The following is a 20,280-nucleotide window of genomic DNA, read 5'->3' as shown; positions in this document are numbered from 1 at the left end:
TCCCAGTGACCTGGCCACTCTACCTCTGCCTCCCACCTCATGACAATGCAGAGCAAGCCTTAAACATGTGAGCCCTTCATGAATAAGCCAAACCAAAACCCCTGCTATTTGAGAGCCAATGCAACCTTCTACCTTCCCCACGTGTCCATACCTCCCTTTGTTGAGTGTTTTCTTCTGGACCCACTAAAGGAAGATACTGTTTTCCTAACTTGACAGATATGGAAACTGAGGCCTATATCAGTTTCGATGACTCAGTTTGTAAGAGCTGGAGCTGAGGTCAATCAGGGTCTGTTTGGAGCATCAGTCGCCTGCTGTCAGTCACGCGGTCAGGAAGCCACTGCCAATCAGTGCTGGGCTGGTGGGAGAGGGAAGGGGGAGAAGAACGGAAAGCTCCAAAGCAGGACTAATTTGGGCCCTCTCTCTCCCTTTAGGTGAGCAGTGCCCCCCCTCAGCCCCCTCAGCCTATTGTCCCAGCCAAGCCTGTGCAATGTGTCCACCACGTGTCCACACAGCCCAGCTGCCCAGGACGGGGCAAGATGTCCAAGCTGCTGAATCCTGAGGAGATGACATCGAGAGATTACTATTTCGACTCGTATGCTCACTTTGGGATCCACGAGGTAACACATCCAGGCTGGGGGCAAGCAAGTGGGACAGGTGTAGCCCGGCCATTTCATTCTTGTTTTCAGGGGTGGCAAAGCACGTATGTCCAACTTCGTACTTCCTCAAAGTGACCCCTTCTGAGACCCCTAAACCCTGACCCTCTCTCTATCATGTAGTTGCCTTTGGAACAGTCATGGCTAAGGCAGGGCCTGGAACAGGTGAGTAGGTAGAGGTGGGTGTTTGTGTATTCTGTCTATAATCCCAGCCCTTGAGAATTTAAGGTGAGGTCAGAGAACTGCTGAGAGTTTGAAACCAGCCCAGGACACCTAGTGGATTCCTGGTCAGACCGGACTACAAAGTGAACTTCTATTCAAAACAAATGAACGGCAAGAAATGGAGGGGGAGGGGAGTGACCAAGGAGCGCTTTGGGGTTCTTTGTTTTCACCTTCCGGTCCTGTGTCCATCTCTAACCACCAGTCCCAGACACCCTGGGTAGCCTGCACGTCACTGCTACTGGCAAAGAGTTGCAATGCTCAGAGCCAATGCGCTGAGGCTGATCTCGTCTCTCCTGGAGGTTGTGATGCCTAATCATTTGTCCAAGGGCTAAGAGTGGGACATTGCAGACAGGAACCCCTCTGATACTCTGATTCCATCTTTGGAAGTCCTCAGGTGAATGCCCAGGCCCCTTCCCAAGAGGGAAACCTTGCATCAGCCCCAGGACAGAAGCAAGCCTCTGGGCTTTTGTGGGTACAGAACCCAGCCCCATGCCACACCTCATTGTGTAATTCCCTACCATTGTCTAACTGACCCCAATGCAGTTAGCATTGCCTGCTGCTTGCCAAGTGCTGGGCACAATTCTAGGCACGTCATATGTATCATTTCTGCTTGATCCTCTTAAGAACCCTATGAGGAAGGCTTGCCCATCATCCCTAAACAGAGTGAGGGAAGTACCTCGGAGGGAGCGAATGCTTACTGGCTCTGGCTCCCTGGCTGTGACGATGTCTCTGCAAACCAGCTCCTGTGGCTCCCTGGCGATGAAATGGTGCTGGAAGGTCTGCCAGGCTGCTGCTGGGGAGGTTTCTAACATGAGTAGTCAGCGGTTTTTAGTTGTGATATGCTTATTGTGTTCTGGGTGTCGTTCCAAGCATTTTGCATCATTGGCTCATCTGCTCCTCAGCTTAACCCTATACTGCTGCTGCTATTGTGTTCACAGGTGATCCAGGGCGTTAAACCGGCCCAACCCTTGTCCTAATCGTAGTTTTGCATAAGACTAGAAGCTAGTGAAGACAGCTAGAAAATCAACCTTTCCATTTGGGCTCAGGGATTTCATGCCTAACTGTCCTGTCACATGCCTTTTGGAGTGTTTCTTTCCTCCCTGCTTCCTGACCCCCACAGAAATCTTGTGGGTTGAGTGGTCTCAGTTGCTTCTGCTAGATCCTTGGCAGAACTCACAGAGGCAGAGAGTAGAGGAGGAGGACTCTCTGCCCTCTCCCCTTTTTTTAAGATCAGGGGCTTAGTGTTGCCCAGTCTAAGGAGGTTGGAGGTTCTCTGTGGTGAGTCTGGGCTTGTAGGGAGGACGAGGATCAGTCCTCTTTTCCAAGGGTCCTGGTCCCAGAAAGGGAGATGTCTACTCAGGAATGCTGCTGTTCTTTTGCATCATCCTTTGCTGGATTTCCCATCCAGCAATAACACAAGCTAGGGCTATGTAGATTCTGTGCAGAAGAGACTCCTCCATCCCAGAGAAAGGGCACACCTATGTGGCAGACTCTTAGAGCCTGTAGCTCTGGTTCCCGCTTCCGCTGACACGTGCTGTCTTAGTTTACTATGCTACTGCTGTCAAGAGCCACCATGGCCAAGGCAACTTTTAAAAGAAGGCATTTAACTGGAGACTTTAGAGTTTCAGAGGGTTAATCCATGGTCATCATGGCAGGAAGCAGACAGGCACGATGCTAGACCAGTAACTGAGAGTTCATATCTAATTCAAAACTGTGTGTGTTTGTGTGTGTGTGCGAGAGAGAGAGAGAGAGAGAGAGAGAGAGAGAGAGAGAGAGAGAGACCCTCTCTGAAAGAGATGATCCTGGACCTTTAGGTTCTTTCCATCCATGATTTCACTTAAAGAGGACTCAGGGAGTGTCCAGGGGAAGATAACCATGACCTTCCAACAGAACCCAGAATTGGTACTGAGGCCTTCAAAGGGGAGGGCATCTTCCAGGTCCGTAAGAGCCAGCAGGAATCTCAGCATCTGTTTGCTGGTCAGCGGTGGGTCTGGGACAGCAGCCTGAAAGAGAGTCCCTGCCTATGAGGCCTGACAGCTGGCCAGTACTTGTGTGCTAAATGCCTTCCACAGGTTCTATAATAGGCAGTTTTGGGGAATCCAACTTTACCCCATTAGCCTATCCCTGACACTTTTGTGAAACTTTCTGCATTTACTTAATCATCACATCAGCTCTAGAAAGTAGGTGCACTCATGGTACTGTTTTGCACACTGAAGCTGAGGTAGAGGACACACGGTGCAGGACTGGATCAGAGAGCTTAGCAACAGTGGTGTGAAGGCAGGGGTTGAGGCTTCAGCACCTGTGTGCATGGCCATATGCTCTACTCTGCTGTCTTCTGGTTCGTTGAGCATGTCTAGAGTACTCTTGCCTGTTCTGGGGATGGGACCTTGCACACTTGAGACACTGGGGTTTAGGGGGTCTCCTGCAGAGGGAGGTTTCAACTCAAAGTAAAAGCCAGAAAGGAACTCGGTCCAAGTAAAGCCTGACTTGATGGCACTGGAGCCGCCAACCTTGGGGCAGCAGAGGATGTGGCAGCTGAGCTTCAGAGTGTTTCTTGATTCCTTTTGCCTTCCACATCTCAAGAGCGTATTTTTCTCTGATCTAATGTAAATAAAAACACAGGAGAAAGAAACACAGGCAAAACTGTACAGCCTAGCCAAGGGGGTACATCGCTACAGTACCTGTGCACAGAGCTCTTAGAGGATGGGTAGAGACCAGCAGGACTAAATAGACAAGAGGACACAGGGCCAATCATAGTCAAATACTTTGACACTTGCTAATTGAGAACAGAAATATATTTAAAAGCTAATGAGGATATCCGTAGTTTTCAACCCACAAACCATCTGACCTAGTTTGTTACTTGTGGAGAATTGTATCCCTAAGCTACGGGAGATGTACGCATTTCAAGTACACGTGAAAATAGTCGTTGAGATACATCCTGTGCAGGATTTATTCGCTTTACATTACTGTGACAAAATGCCCAAGAAAGTCAACTTAGAAGGAAAAAGCTCAGATTTTAGAGGCTGTGGTTTGTAAGTGTGTAATCTAAGAATCTGGGCTCTCAAGGAGGTAGTAGTCCTGGTAAGAGTGCATGAAGGGACAGATGCTGGCCTCAGAATGGCCAGGAAATGAAGAACTAGGAAGGGATAAAAGTCCCAAATTGTCCCTTCTAGAGACACCCTTGTTGACCCAACTTCCTTCTACTAGGCTCCACCTTTTAAAGGTTCTACTGTCTTCACTAGTACCACTGTCTAGGGTCCAACCTTCAACACAGCAGTCTTTGGAAACCCTCAAGACCTGAACGTGCCATCACTCAACAAATCTCAATCAACAGCAAAAGACAGAAATCACAGCGACTACTCATGAAAGTAAATTAGAGCCAGACCTGGAGGCTCACACCTAACATAGCTACTCCTGAGGCCCAGGAAAGAGGGTCAAAAGTTCAAGGCCAGCCTGGGCTACAGTGAATTCCAGGTCAACCTGCACAAGCTGGTAAGACCTTGCCTCATAATAAAGGGTAGGAAAGAAAGGGAGTAGAAAAAGCCAGCGTTGGTGGTTATCTAACCTGTGTGAGGCCATAGAGTCAACCCCAGAACAGAAACAAACAAAATAAAAAACCTAACACAATTTATGCAAAAAGCCCTCAAGTGGTCAGAGATTAAACTATTATTCTTTACAATCCACATACAGAAAAGAAAACACAAGTGAAATTGGAAAGCATTCCAGATTACATGACTGTAAAAGACCGACCCATCAAAATGTGTGGGGTGCAGTTTAAGTAGTATTTACAATGATTCTTAGCCTGTAGGTCATGACCCCTTTGGGGGTTGTGTGTCAGATATCCCGCATCTCAGATATTTACAGTCTTATTCATAACAGAGGCAAAAGTACAGTTATGAAGTAGCAATAAAATAACTTACTGTTAGGGGTCACCACAACACGAAGAACTGTATATTGAAGGGTTACAGCATTAGGAAGATTGAGAATCACTGATTTGAGCAGGAAATTTATAGCTTTAAATGCTTCTATTAGGTACAAATCTTACAAAAAAAAAAAAAAAAAAAAACAAGAACCAAGATCAAAGCTTTCACCTCACAAAAGCAGAGAAAAATAGAACACAAACTCAAGTCAAAGAAAACAAACGGCACACATGAGAGCCCATTGCCGAAACAGAAGCGATATCTCAGTGATAGCGGAAACCATAAAAGCCCAAAGTTTTGAATTTGGCAGTGCACAGTAACTATATAAAGTAACTGATTTCACCGTGACATTTTCACAGTGAGTGTTGTTCGTTTTGATCTCATTTATCCCAGCCACCCACTTTTGTGCCCACCTTGATCTCTCCAAACCTCCCCTTTTCTTCTTCCACGTCTCTATAGACGACTGGGTTCTGCCTATGAGGGAAAGTATGCATGTCTTTCTTATTCGGTCTGGCTTATTGTGCTTAACATGGTGACCTCTGATTCCTTCCAGTTTCCCTCCTGCGATGTGCTTTCTTCTTGTTTTTGCGCTAGTAGTGCTCCATTGTGTAGGCATATGCTCAGGAATTGGGTGGCAGGATCCTATGTCAGTTTTACTTGCAGGTTTTGGAGACATCTCAGTACTGATGACTGTAGTGACAGCATTGCTTTCCATTCTCACCAGCTTTCCTCCCCACCCTCACCAGCATTGTTTGTTTTGTTTCTTGTTTTCCTGACAATAGTCATTCAGACTGGTGAGGATTTTAATACGCATTTCCCTGATTGCTAAGAATGTTGGTTTTCTTTCTTTTGCCTTAAATTCGTTGGACATTTTGTCTTTCTTCTTTGAGAAGTGTCTGTTCAGTTCATTTGCCCATTTATTGATTGGATTATTTGTACTCTTGGCTTTCATTTTCATAGCTATTTATATATTCTGAATATTAATCTCCTGCCAGATGTATAGCTGGCAAGAACTTCCTCTCACTCTACTGCTTCCTTTGCTCTGAGAAGCTTTTTAATTTCATGCGATCTCATTTGTCAAGTTTAGCTGCCATTCCCGCATTCCGGAAGCCCCGCTAGCAAGTCTTCGCCTGTGCCTAAGCCTTGAAGTGTTCTTTTCAAAGTTTCAGGTCTTACACATTAAGATCTTTGATCCATTTTAGGTTAGATTTTGTACGGGGTGAGAGATAGGGATCAAGTTACATTCGTCTACATGCGAATATCCAGTTTTCCTAGCACTGTTTGTTGAAAGAGCTATCTTTTCGCCAACATCTCTTTTCTCACTTTACAGAGCGTCATGGATTTCTGGGTTCTCTGTTCTATTCCTTTGGTCAGCGTGTTGGGTTTTGTACTAGCACAGTGCTGTTTTGGTCGCTGTGGCTCTTTGGTGTAGCGTAAGATAAGCTATGTGATCCCTTCAGCATTGTCTCTTTTGCTCAAGATTACTCTGCATTCTGGATTTATTTTTGTGCTGTTACAGGGACTTTTAGGTTTTTGTTTTTCTGGTTTTTTGATTGTCATGGGGATTTTAATGGGAGTTGTATTAAATTTGTTGGTTACTTTAATGTGGCCACGTTCACAGTTGTTATCCCATGAGAATATTTTTATTTTCTGGGTGTTTCCCTGGATTTCTTCCCAGTATTTTGTAGATTCCATTGCAGATGTCATTTACGTCCATGGTCAAGTTCTTCCTTACATACTTTTTTCTTAAGGCTATTGTGAATGATATTGTTTTTTGCATTTCATATTCATGATTGCTGTCTAAAAAAGCTACCTATTTTTGTACATTGATTTTACACTCTGAACGTGTTTGTCAGGGAAAAGATTTTTGTAGTTTTTACCATCTTTCAGTAAGAGGATCATGGCTTCCACAGATGGGGATAGTTTGACTTTTTCCTTTCTTATTTTTGTTCCTTTTTATATTTCCTCTCTCCTTACTGCTCTAGCTGAGATTTCAAGCATCATTCTGAATAAGTGCGAAGAAGATATCGTTCTGGGCTTATTCTCGAGTTTTAGAGGAAAAATTTTTAATTTCCCTATCCAACATACTATGGCAATAAGTTTGCTGTATGTCACTCAAAAGTTAGTTTTCAAAGACAAATTAAATTAACATTAAATTAATAACACTAACCTAGACTATTTAAGAAGGAGGAAGGGAGGAAGAGAGAGAGCAAGAGTGAGAAAGTGAGAACAAGTGAGAAGGAGAGAGAGAGAGAGAGAACCAGGGAAAAAGTGATTTATACCAGGAATCATACAAGAAATACAAATTGAAACCACAATGTTGTTGGATCCTATGCACTAAAATTGCTACAAATAAAAAGACCCAAGACACTAAGTTTCTCAGATGTGAAAGGCTGTCAGCCAACGGAGTTGATGAAAGCTTAAGGAGGACATGAGTTTAACGATTCCTTCTTGGATCTCTTGTGCTGTGCTATGCTGATCTTCCCCGTGGTTTTAGGCAGGCCTGAGCAGGTTTGGACATGAACGTCTTTTCTTGTAATTGTCAGCTGTCTTTCAAGCGGACTTGAAACCTGCTTCGTTTGGCATGAGGCAGGTGACCTGTGCATACCACAGTATCCTCATTAACTGCCCAGCAACGTCAGTAGTTCCAGAAGACGTTGCTGGGATGACTCAGTTGCCTATTATCCAGATGTGCTCCAGCGACCCAGATGTGTTCCCGAATGCCCTGAGCCCCTTTACTGCATCTTTGTCTTTCTTTCCCTGCAGGAAATGCTGAAGGATGAGGTGAGGACACTCACGTACCGGAACTCCATGTACCATAATAAGCATGTGTTCAAGGACAAAGTGGTGCTGGATGTTGGGAGTGGCACAGGGATCCTCTCCATGTTTGCTGCCAAAGCAGGGGCCAAGAAGGTGTTTGGGGTAAGCATGTCACCCTCTTTTGTGTTGGCTTCTGCAGAGTTGCCCCTGCCGCTGGCTTTCTCAGGACCTTTCTACAAAGACCCATCCTGGCCCGCCACCTCATTTTCTATTTTTGTGGTATGCTGGGATGGAACCTGGAGCCTTGTGCATGTTAGGGAAGTGCTGTACCACCAAGCCACCTCCCCAGCCTTAGTCCATCTCTCTTACTAGAGGATCAAAGAAAATCAATCACAGTACAGTTCCAATACAATCACAACTGTCATCATCACCACCATCACTCTCATCATCATCACCATCATCACTATCAACAGCAACACCAGGACCATCACTGCTACAAGCCTTCCTTGTTTCAGGCTTGCTTCTCTCAAACCTCCTCATCAGCATGGAACCCCAGTGCCATGAATCCCAGTGACTTTTAGTCCATCTGGTGACCCTATATTGTCCCTTGTATGGCTGAGAGCCAAGTTAGTGCCAGCCTCAGTGAGGCTCAGCAGGGGACAGCAACACACTGTCCCTGGTACCTGTGTCATCAAGGGATACAGCTCAGTTTCTGCCAGGGCTCTGCTTGGTAATTCCCAGTGCTGACTTGTCATAGTCTGTCTGCCATAACTGGCTCTGGCCCTGCCAGGTTTAACCTGTTTCTTTCCCAATAGCTCATTTCAGTTGCTCCTGTTCCAGGCTCCTCCTCTGTCCACAGTCCACTCCTCTGAGGAGGGAGGGATGTTGTGGGGAACATTGGAAGCCATGGTCAGGGATTAGCTGTAAAAAAAAAACACAGGATTAGGTGGATTTGAGGTGAGAAACCGAAGCTAGAGAGACCTGGAGGAAAGCTAGAAGAAAGAAAATGAAGTAGAAAGTAAAGAATGAAGTGAGCAGTGAGACTAGAAACAGAGGAGGAGGAGGAAAGGGTGATGTCCAAGAGTAAAGAAGAGGACCACAGTCTAGCCAGTTGGTTCCCCAGGGTAGGTGGTCTCCACGCATGATATCCCTGGACTCAGCTCACTGTCAGTCATCCAACTACCTTAAAGGGGCCGCAGCCTGTTGCAAGAGGCCTGGGAGGCAGTTAGGATGTGACCAGCTGTCTGTCTGAAGATGCTAATGTGTTCTTCGATGCTAGCATCAGGAGCCATGTGTGCATGGGGTACCAGGGTAGCACGAAGAAGACAGGAAGCCCACCCACAGGGAATGGAACCTGGAAGCCAAGGGCCTGCCAACCGAGGAAGGGTCAGTCCATTCAGGGCACAGCCAGTGGCACCCGTCCCCTTAGTTATCACTTATATATCACTTACTTATTTCCTGTCCCAAAGGTAGACATTGGCAGAGACCATCAGGTTAACCCTCAGTGACCCTTTGCAGCAATCTCTCAAGAGAGCTGACTCTTCCTGAGCCCCAGGGCCTTATCCCCAGCTCTTTGTCAGAGAGCCAGACAAAGCAGCAGAAAGGTCTTGAGAAATGCTCCTCTGCTCCTCTGACAACACAGCCTAAGCCCCTGGGATGGGTCTTGGACTCCAACCATTCTCATGAAGTCCTGCTCTCAGTTGATGATAAATTTATTTCTCAAATACTTTTGTCCTTTCTGAGAGATTCTGGGACCCTGAAAAGACTTCTATGCAGAAGGGAATAGATTCTGTCAAAAAGAAGAGTTCACAGCAGGGTTGTGTGAGTCAGCTTTAGTTACTGTAGGAAAATAACTGAGAAAATCGATTTCTTTTTTTTTAAACTGTTTTAAGAATCAGATCTATCTATCTATCTATCTATCTATCTATCTATCTATCTATCTATCTATCTATCTATTATTTCTGCAACATTCTGCCTACATGTGTGTCTGTGTGCCAGAAGAGGTCACCAGATCTCATTATAAATGGTAGTGAGCCACCATGCAGTTGCTGGGAATTGAACTCAGGACCTTTGGAAGAACAGCCAGTGTTCTTAACTTCTGAGCCATCTCTCCAGGCTGGAGGCAATCAATTTCAAAAGATGGAAGGTTTTGTTTGGTTCACAGTTTCAAAGGTTCTAATTCATGGTCAGTTGGTTCCTTGGTTTGAGACTGTGATGAGAGCAATTGATGAAGGAAGGCTTCACTTCTGGTGGGAAACAAAAGAGGAAATAAGAAGATGAAGGGCATATAATCCTAATGTCACACCCAAGGACAGGAATCTAATGACCTAAGTTCCTCCCAACCAAGTTCCACCTCATAAAGCTTTCATCAGTGCCAGCAGCACCAACAGTCTGAGGGCTGATCTGTCAACACAAGGACCTTTAGGGAACACTTGTCCAAATCTGCTCACTGTTCAGAGTTAGCTTGTGTGTGTGTGTGTGTGTGTGTGTGTGTGTGTGTGTGTGTGTGTGCCTGCGTGCCTGCCTTAGTAGAGGGGAACCTTAGGACCAGCCCAGAGAACTGTCCTGAACTTCCTGTCCAAGAATGTGCCCACTTTACCCAGGCAGGCCTTAGTGATGGGGTGTAGAGGGAGGCTTAGCCCTGCCTCCACCCCTCCTCAGGACCTTAGTCTGTCCTCCCTTTTCCCATCCCTCTCTCTGAAGTGTGGTGAGAACAGTCAGCTACTACTCCTTAGTCTCCAGCATAGACATAGGGTCTCCACAGCTGGATTTAGGTCTCTAGGCAAAGTGGTCAATTTTGTAACATGACACCAGCCACTAAAATCAGAGGGCCAGATTTTAGTTTTGTAGCTACCACATATTTATTGTGTGGCTGTGGCCAAGACCATGCGTCTCTCTGGACATCAACTTTTCCATCTATTCAGTTGGTTCTGGGTGTTGTGTCAGATTGCCAGTACTGTGGCAAATATACCTGAGATAATCAACTTAAAAGGTAGAGAGGTTTATTTTGACTCAGTTTTAGAGTTCTTGGTACATGGTCATTGGCCCTGTTGCTCCAGGCCTGTGGTGAGGCAGCATATCGTTGTAGGATCATTTGGTGAAGCAAAGCCACTTCTCTCATGGAGGCCAGAAAGCAAAGAGAGGAAGAAGAGGAGAAACTGAGGTCTCCATATTCCCACTCAAAGACATGTCTACAATTACCTAACTTCCTCTTACTAAATGCCATTGTTTCCCAGGAATGCCAGGTACTGGAATTTTTCCTAGCTTTCAACACATGGATCTTTGGGGACTTGAAAGGCTCAGAGTGTAGCAGGCAGCTGTACTTTTTAAAATCCCTGTCTCTTTTGTTCTGTGTCCTTTCTAGATCGAATGTTCCAGCATTTCTGACTACTCAGAGAAGATCATTAAGGCCAACCACCTGGACAATGGTAAGGCCCACCTCTGAGCCTTTCCACATTGGTGGGTTAGTGGCTTGCGCTCTCCAGTTCAGGCAGCACTGGTGGGCACAGGAGGGGCGAGCACAGACCATGTGGTTTGCAGGAGGTACACCTTACACTGAAACTCCAGCTCACAGAACCTGTTCCTGGAGTGTGGCAAGCCCCTGTCATGCTAGTCAGGTTACACCTGTCCCACCTGAGCTAGCCTTGTCTGTGACTGAGTTCCGGCCATCATGCCTTCTGCTGGAGCCAGCTGTAGGCTGGCAAGTCTGTAAAGTGGCAGTTGATGTTCTTTTTCTTCTGTGCTCTCCACACTCCCCTTCATCCTCCTCTGTCACCTGTACCAGGGATTTTGTCCAGAATGTCTGCCACAAACCTGGGTATTGACAGCTTTGTTGTCCATTAGATTGTGCTGGGGAGTGAGGCTTTGCTTAGGCTAGACTCTGTTTACAAGGAGAGACGTGTTCCCTTCCCTTCCCATGACCTGTGTCATTCCCAGCCTCCTCTCTCAGTGACCCATCTTCAGACCTGCAATAGTCCCTGACCAGGCCACCTCCTTGCAATTTTTCTCCACCAGCAGGACTGATGACAGTTGCCAGGCCCCATGCTCAGCGCTGAGCTACAGTGTGCTCGCCATTATAGGAGCGTACCTGGTGCTGGGTGCAGGTGGAGGAGGGGAGCGGCAGGTAGATCAGGAGCCACATTGTGAGGAGTGGGTTGGAACAGAGGCCAGGCTGGCAGGGGCAGGGGGGTTATGGTACTGGGGTGCAGCATCTGGGGCAAGGTCAAGAAATTAGGATCATGGAGGGATGGGCATTTCTGAGAAAAGTAGTTTGGGATCCTTGGCAGGCCTGGAAGCAGGGTGGAATAAGAGGCTGGGAGCCTGGGTAATGAGGAGTTGGCTAGCCTAAGCTTCCTATCCTGAAAGACCAAGGACAGAGCCCTGATGGATCCCAGAATTCTTCTGCCCTCCCATAGGGTGCGAAATGTCCCTAAGGGGCTGACCTGAGAGACCAGGACTGCTTTCACGACACACTACTTTGAAGTAGGTCACAGGCCTACTTCAGTGTGGCTTCAGCCCGCCACCTGTGCTGTTTGCTGCTTGACCCAGTTGCTGCAGACTCCACTAAAGATGGGAGCATTATTCGTTCCACAAGCTTCTCCATGTGTCACCATGAGCCTGGCTCTGGGGACAGGGCAAGGAATAGGAGAGCTGAGGTCCCTGACCTTGCTGAGTCTGCTTCCAGTGGGGAGCAGAATTACACATGCTAAAGAGAGCAGTGACCGGTCAGAGAAAAAGCACACGGTAACAATGCTCTTCTGATCATTTGGGTGGTAGGGTCTCTGGGGACCTGCCACTCATGTTAGGCTATCTGCCCTCTGAGGCAGCACATTCAAGTTCAAGTTTGTAGGGCATGCTAGGAAACAGGCTGACCAACTGTCTGTTTTCTGTGGCTATAACAGAATATCTGAGACTGGGAAATTTATAAAGGAAAGATGTTTAATTTGGCTCACCATTCTGAATGCTTGGAAGTCCCAGAGTGGCTGGCTGTACCTGGTAAGGGACTTGTAATGTTTCAACTCACAGTGGAAATGTGGGAGGGCAAAGAGGTCTGTTCTCAGCATGACTGATACTTCCCTTGAGAATAGTACTAATCCATTTGTTGGTAGTCTGTTCCCATCACCTGACATTCTGCTGGGCCCCATGTCCTAACACTGTCATACTCAGAAATCAAGGATCCTGCACATAAACATTTGAGGCCATGCTCGACCCAAACTACCAAGTTCAGAGGAGAAGAACTTTGTGCAGGATTGAACTGGCCATGCTCAGGGAACAAAAAGGCCCATGGTCACAACATGGAGAGGGAAGGGAAGAGAGAGGGAGGCAGAGTGATCCAGCTCAGACATGGCTGGATTTCTTTCTGCGGGCCAGGAGATCATGTTGGAGGGTCTTTAAGCAGAGGAGGAGTCTTGCTGATGGTGGACACATTGGGATGGGATGCAGACACAAGTAACACAAACACATATTGCAGAGGCTCCAGAGAGAGGTGTGTGGCGTGAGAGGAAGCCGCAGAGGTGGAGAGAGATGAGCTCTGTCATAGCCTCAGAAGCAGAGGCCAAATGCTGCTGCTGAGCTGGAGAGACCGTGTGGGGAGCAACAGACCACACCGAAGGAGGCTGTCTGCAAGCAGAGGGCTCACAGGGGCAGCAGGAGTGAGAGGGAAACCAAGAGCTCATTTTGCCGGTGATGGGCTTGAGGTGGCCCACCTTGGGTATCCAAGTGGGTATGTTGGGGAAGACTTGGATTTATGTGTCTAGGGCTCCAGGGGGAGTCACTGGAGGAGACTTCCATTTGAGGTCATCAACATGGTGATGTTACTCAAACGATTTAGGAGGAAAGACAAGGATACGGCTGAAGGACCACGCATCATTTGGACATTCTGCAGGGGAGGAAGGGCCAGCAAAGAAGCAGAGGAGATGCTACCTGGGAGGTGGGTGAATATTCAAGAGCATCCCAGGGAATGCTAAGAGGTGAGGCAGGATAATGCTAGAGAAGCAGCAGTTGGATTTGGCCACACAGTCGGGATAGGCATTACCAATGAGTACTCAGTGTCGCAGGGTCCAGAGTCCAGTTGGAGTAGGATTAGGGGAGGCTATGATGTGGGGATCACAGAACTATTTTTTTTCCAGTAACAGGCAGTGGAAAAAATGGAATAGTAGCTATGGAGGCTATAGGGATCAAGGAAGGGAAAGGAGCTGGGAATATGTGTGTGATTCAACAGGAATACAGGAAGAGCTGTGTGAGACATCAACCTTGAAGGACTAGCTGCGGATTATAGGAAGACAGTGACCTTTGTCATGGAGTAGGGACAGTTTAGACATAGTAAGGGGGCCATCTAGATGGAGGTGGTTGGTGGCCCAAGGCCTCTAGTTTGTTGTTTCTATTTGCTCCATGATGTGAATGCTGTTTTAGGCAGAGAAGATACAGAGGGAGGGAAGGGAGAGAAGAAAGGCTGGGGTGCTCTTTGGAGGGCTTGCTTGGGTAGTGAGGGCTGCTGGGAAGTGTGCTTTTCTCTTAGAGAGCTGTGGACCCCGCTGTGCAGAGAGCCCAGCCCTCATTGTTCTGTGGCGTTTTTCTTTTCTACACTCACTGGTTCCTATGTGAGGCACTGAAGGTTGCCTGGCTTTGATGAGAAGACAAGGCAGAGTGAGAGAGCATCCAGAAAACAATGATAACAAATTGATGACACAGTCTGTTTCTGTCAGCTTATGTTTCTGCTATGAAATATGGAGACCAACTATTTATGAAGATGTTTGTAGTTCAATTTTAGAGGTTAAAAATAAGAATGAGGAAGCAGAAGGGAAGGACGCATGGGGCCAGCCTCCCTCCTTTTGAGACACTCATTTTGCAAGAACCCAGAGGTCCAAGAGAAGTAGCTGATGCCTCCAGTGACCTAAGGCTGTCCACTTAAAGGACATTACATTAATGCCACCCTGGGGACCAAGCCTTTGACACATGGGCATTTGGGGAAACATCAGCCATTTTCAAGTTGTGGCGGAATCTAGATTCTTCCTTAAAGAATCTTCCTTCTATAAGGAAGCAGAGCGAAGGGAAGGGAGATGTTGGCAACGGGGCCAAGGCTGGGGCACTGTATGAGCAGTAAGTGTCATAGCCATTAGCAATGACCTCAGACTGAGCAGGGCAAATGTCGTTTAGACATTGGGACCTCTGACCTCTGGCTTGGTGTCTAGCATCTCTTAGCTCCCTGAGCAGGGATGGGGACAAGTCTCTTCTGAAAAGCGGTTGACCTGGACAGAGGGAGGACAAGTGTCTTGTCTACCTGCTGAGTATGGAGAAAGGAAGCCAGTCCACTCTTTCTGTATAAGGGTGATGCAGCCTGCCATTCTCTTGTCCTCCCCCTCCCCCATCCCTTCTTCATTCTTCTGAAATAGGCAAGTGATTCCTCCCAGTTAATGGATGTGGAAAGTAAGGCAGGGGGCAGTGAGGGCCAAGGAAGGTCAGGGCAGAACACTAGCCTGAACTCTTGGTCCTGCACTCTGTGTGTGGATGTGGAGCTCTCTCAGCACCCACAGTCCTGGAAGTGGGAACGGGGTGAGGTTAGACAGAAGCAGACTCAGATTTGCTGTCAGGGATACTGGCTCATTCCTTGGCTCCAGGAGCCTTCCACTTTGACTAAATTAGCCCTCTGTAGACTTCCTTGTACGGTAACTCCCAACCTCTGGGAACTGCCTTTCCCCCTGTATTCCCCCCTCCTTTTTTTTTTTTTTTTTTTTTTTTTTTTTTTTTTTTCTTCTTTTTTTTTTTTTTTTTTTTTTTTTTTTTTTTTTTTTTTTTTTTTTGCTGCTGGTTGAATTGATTATTGTTCTTAATATTGTCACAACATATTTGGAGCAAGTTAGTTCTTGGGGAGATACTTTGAAATCCTGTAAACATTCCATTCCCCGTTTGTTGTATCTATCTCCCTATCTATCTGTCTATCTGCCTATCTATCTATCTATCTATCTATCTATCTATCTATCTATCTATCTATCATCTTTATCATGTATCATCTATACATCATATAACTCTACCATGTATCTTTCATCTACCATCTGTATCTATCTATTATTTCTGTATATATTATTTTTGCTGTCTATGGCTATAATCTATCAGCCATCTATGATCATTTCTATCATCTATCTGTCCTTCATCTATCATCTTGTTATCATGTCTTTTTATAATTATTTATTTTCTATTAACACTTTTACTGTGCACCCATATTGTACTTAGTGGGTTCTACCTGGCTATCACTACTTATTTTGATACTCTAGTCATCCCTGATTGGGTCCCTGAAAGCATCTTAAATCCAGCTCCTTGTACTTCTTCCCCACTCTCACCCTCCTCCTCCACCTTAAAGGGCCCTCTTCCGCTGTAGGGCACCACTGTCTCACCCAGTAGAGTCCTCTGAGGAATATCGTCCTCTCCAGCTCAGTGTTGGATGGCCAGGCTGGCCAGGCTGGGTCACTGTCTCCCAAATCAGGCTTCCGCAGTCCATGCTGAGCCCTGCAACGTCTCTACCTCCCCCTTCCCCAGCATCACGGACATGTACTTTGCTCAGCCCCAGCTCATCCATTTCATGCTCTGGATTTTTATGGCTCATGCTTGGTTCTGTTTGGTCTAATGCTTAACTAAAGCAAAGGTCTATGAAAGCTAGACTGCTGTCACCAAAAGTACATTGTCACCGTCCCTATGTCTCAGGGTTATGCCGCATATACACGGCACCAACAAGCGAACCTGGGCCCAGTGGCCTTCATTGCTTTTCTTTCTTTTCTAGAACATGTAGGCGGGGCTGGTGGCATCGCAGCAGGCCATGCCCCCTACATCAGCTTACTCAGCCTTGGCGTGCGTCCTCTACAGAGGACAGCTTGACTGCATGAGTGCTTCCATGGAGATGAGTTAGACATGCCGCCGCCACCCGTTGTATGAGTGTCAGCAGTGTGGGCGGTAGGCCATAAATAACAACACTCACACAAAATACCTGCTCCCGCACCACTTCTGCGGGGCTCCTGGGGTGGGCTTATTCACATGGAGACACACCTACAGGAAGCCACTGGCACAGATAGGCCACCTTCACGTGTCTCCATCCACACGTGGCTCATGTCACTATCCTCTGACTTAAACGCTAGCGAATTATTATCTCCTTCACCACAGAAACTGTGTGGCTGAAGAAGCACTTCTGAAAATTCCCTCATTTGTGAAGATTGACCTCAGGGCAGGGATAATTCTGTGAACAAAAACAAACAAATAATAATTTAAAAAAAAAAAAAACAGTAACAAAAGAATAATCCGTTTACTCTCCATAAAACCGAAGGTACCTCTCTGTTTTCTTCACCTTGGGCATGTGCCTAAGATACTTGTCACAGATGGAAGAGATCTTAGGATAGCTGGTACAACACTGTGGCAGTGGATACAAGGGTCTCTGCAATCTAACTGTGAGGACTTTCCTGCATCATTTCACACCACAGAGCTAACTGCTTTGTAGAGTGGGTATATTGAGGCACAGTAAAGGGTTGTTAAGAGAGGAACAATGAGGCAGGTCAAATGTCAAGTACCTGACTTTGCATATATCAGGTACTCAGCAAATGTTAGCTGTGTGGTTTTCAAATTGATAAGGTACAGAGCTGATCCTGCTGTAACTGTGAGTCAGTTCTGAGTTCGGCGCGTGTGCAATCTTGGGATGATTCTATTGACAAGACCCCCCTGTCGGGCACCTGGGCTGCTGCTGGTCATCGAAAAGTGGTCCACTGAGGTGGATTCTACCTCCCTGTTGTCCTCCTAAAGTTCTGTTTCTTTTCTCTTGGACCACACAAGCCAAGAGTTCCCTTCCCCCACATCCTCAGGCTATTTATCCTACTTTTTCCCTGGCTGTGCGTCACTGGGCCTTGGCTGAGCCCCTTTCTTCTGGGTCAGACAGACTGTGCTCTGTAGTTCCCACTGGCACTTTGGCAGAGTCTGTGTCAAATGGTTACCAGCTGGTGATCAATGGCTGTGTGTGTGTGTGTGTGTGTGTGTGTGTGTGTGTGTGTGTGTGTGTGTGTGTGAGGGGGGCTCCTCACAGGCTGCTGCCAGGAATTGTCTCCTACCTACTGGATGTCTCCTACCTACTGGATGCTCGGTTAGGTGGAAGGCTTACTGAGAGACATACTTTCCATTCATTTAAACGTCTGAGTTGTTCAATTTAGTCTCCACTACAAACCAGCAAGATTCTCATTCATCCCTTCCCTGGGGTCCTGGCCCCCACAGCATGCTAGCTGCATGTTTGGTGGCATCCCATAGGAAACATGGAAGTTTTTGCAGGATAGCTACAGTCATCTCCATAGTGATCAACTCTGGAATGGAATATGAGACTGGTTATGAGCCTGCATGATAACTTGCTGTTGACTCCATTTGAATGCCATTGAGTTGATACTTACCTTTCCCCATGTTGGGACACCGCATGAGCTATTTCTGACTCACATCCATCTGGGAGAGTGCAGCTAGGCATCTAAGATGAGTCACTGTGTGAGCCTCAGTTTCTTCTGTGAAATGGGAACATGTAATGGCGATTCAGACCTCATGGTGTCACCAAGCAGTTACTGCTATAAAGCTGACAAAGCCCATAGCAGCTCTATACGAGACCCTGTAAAGCCATAAACAACAGACCTGAGGAAAAGGTGCAGTCACTTCAGTGCCTGGGAATTGGTCCTTATGCGTTTCCACCACCCATACTGTCAAATTCTAAGGACCCCATTTTTATTCCTTGGAGATCCAGTCAAATGTCTCTAGCACACCACTGTATGAAAGAGAACAGCGCTGGTGGGCAGGCAGAAGCCAGTATCTGTTAGCCATTCTTAGTATTATCACCTCATTTATTAGCTTGACAAATAATGCTGTCAAAAGAAGAAATGAGATTAATCACGTAAAACTGTTTTGAATGAACCTGTACCAATAGCTTCAGGCAATTGCCTCTCCTTTTCCTAACTGCAGAGAAACGATCCATTAGTAATTTTATTGATTCATCCCTTCAAACATTATCGTCCCATATGCCAGGCCCCGTGATAGGTATTAAAGGAGTTAACCATGTGACTAGGAAAACAAAAATCATTGCTGTCACGAAGCTTCTAGCCTCACAAAGATGCGTGGTCACAAAAGCAGGGAACACAGACTACTGTGTAGTTAGAGGTCGTGAATGTGCTTAGAGAGAACAAGTGAGGAAGTTGGGGGGGGGACACGTGTTCCTGTGTACATAAGCATGGACAGTCATGCAGGTGTGTGGGAGCAGCTCAGGGGCCTGCTTCAGACAGCCTCTCTTAACTCTGCCCGAGTGGTCGCCTGTCCCCAGTCAGCTGCAGGGGAAAGGTTTACAACCTAGTCATCATGCATATCTATTGCATTAGCAGATAGATAGGTTAGTGCTTCTTTCTTTCTCAACTCTCCACCCGCCCCCTAGCCACATCCCCGCTCTCCCTGTGTTCCTGCTTCCCTTCCATGATCCCTTCCATGTTAAGTATCAACAAGCACTGGTGGTAAAGGAACACTGTTTTAAAGAAAGGGCCTTGAGGCAGAGGCTTGAGAGAGAGAGAGCAGAGGCCAGCCATGTTGAAGGAACAGGACAAGCATTTTATATAGGGGAACTAATGTACAGTTGTTCCTCAATGCCCATGTAGGATTGGTTCCGGGGACCCCCTGAGGATAGCAGGAACCAATCGTGCTCAAGTCCCTTTAATAAAGTGGCATAGTATGTATGTATGTATGTAAGTATGTATGTGGATTTTGAATGTTACCTGTGCCTACCCTCTACATATTTTAAATCCTCTCCACATTCCTTAGAACATCTAACGCCATGGAAACACTATGTAAATAGTTGTTAGCCGATGCCTCCTAGGGAATAAAGACAACAAACACAGCTCAGCACAGACAACCACCTACTTTTCAGTTCTTCTTGATTCCTGGGTGGTCCAATCTGTGGATGCAAAGCCTACGGTGGAGGGCCCTCTGTGTAAATCCCCTGAAGTGAGGGACATTTTTTTTTCTGTCCCTTGTAGGCTTCTGGTCTGGTTAGAGGGTAAGAATAAGCCCTGGGGGGGGGGGTGATATTCTGGGCACTTGAGCCTAGCAGAAGGCATTCTGTGCAGTGTAATTTCTTTCTTAATATCCATGAGGGCCAGGCCTGCAGAGTCATCTGCCCTTGGCCAGTTGTGTTCAGTGTTAAGCAGATTAGAGCCAGCCAGTGCTTTTCAGTGTTCATGGATGGCTTGGGGTGGGTAGGAGTCCTCAGATGGCTTTGTCGGAGAGAGTATTTAATACAGCCAAAACTTCAAGTAAGATACATGGTGGGTGCTGTCTCCGTTAGAAAACACCTCTGGCCAAGGTCAATAGGTCTTTGGAGCCCCAGTTTAGCAGACTGGTTCCCCAAATCCTGCAGGGATCCAAAGCTGTTTAGGACAGGAAGCATGCCCTGGGGGAGGGGTGGAATCTCAACTTCCCAGTTCTCAGCTGAATAGGGATTTGGACCAGGAGAGAGTACCATTTTGCCGTATGCAGTACACCAAGGCCCACCTACGCCACTTGTAATGGAGTGTGTTGGGTAAAGATAAAAACTGATGGTTTCTTTACTCTGTTACCAGCGCCCTGTAGTGTGCAGGCTCTGATTCTGTGAGAGAGATTTATTGCATACCTGGGCCCTGGAGAACACAGGGCACAGAGGCAAGGTATGGGTTGATGCCAAGATGGTAGTTCTGGCCAAG

General features: G+C 46.8%; 1 protein-coding gene across 2 annotated transcripts in view; it reads left to right on the top strand.

Moving 5' to 3' along the window:
- Window positions 1-20,280, top strand: part of Prmt8 (protein arginine methyltransferase 8) — an 83,275-nt gene that overhangs the window by 33,043 nt on the left and 29,952 nt on the right. For both annotated transcript variants that reach the window (XM_055609462.1, XM_055609463.1), the window contains 3 exons: window positions 432-617; window positions 7,562-7,717; window positions 10,920-10,983. In XM_055609462.1, coding sequence (XP_055465437.1) covers window positions 432-617; window positions 7,562-7,717; window positions 10,920-10,983 — 406 coding nt within the window. The remainder of the gene's footprint in view (window positions 1-431; window positions 618-7,561; window positions 7,718-10,919; window positions 10,984-20,280) is intronic.

The sequence above is a fragment of the Psammomys obesus genome, unplaced genomic scaffold (assembly GCF_907164565.1).
Source record: "Psammomys obesus unplaced genomic scaffold, mPsaObe1.curated_primary_1811, whole genome shotgun sequence".
Taxonomy (NCBI): Eukaryota; Metazoa; Chordata; class Mammalia; order Rodentia; family Muridae; genus Psammomys; species Psammomys obesus.
This window is presented reverse-complemented; position numbering and strand designations above follow the sequence as displayed.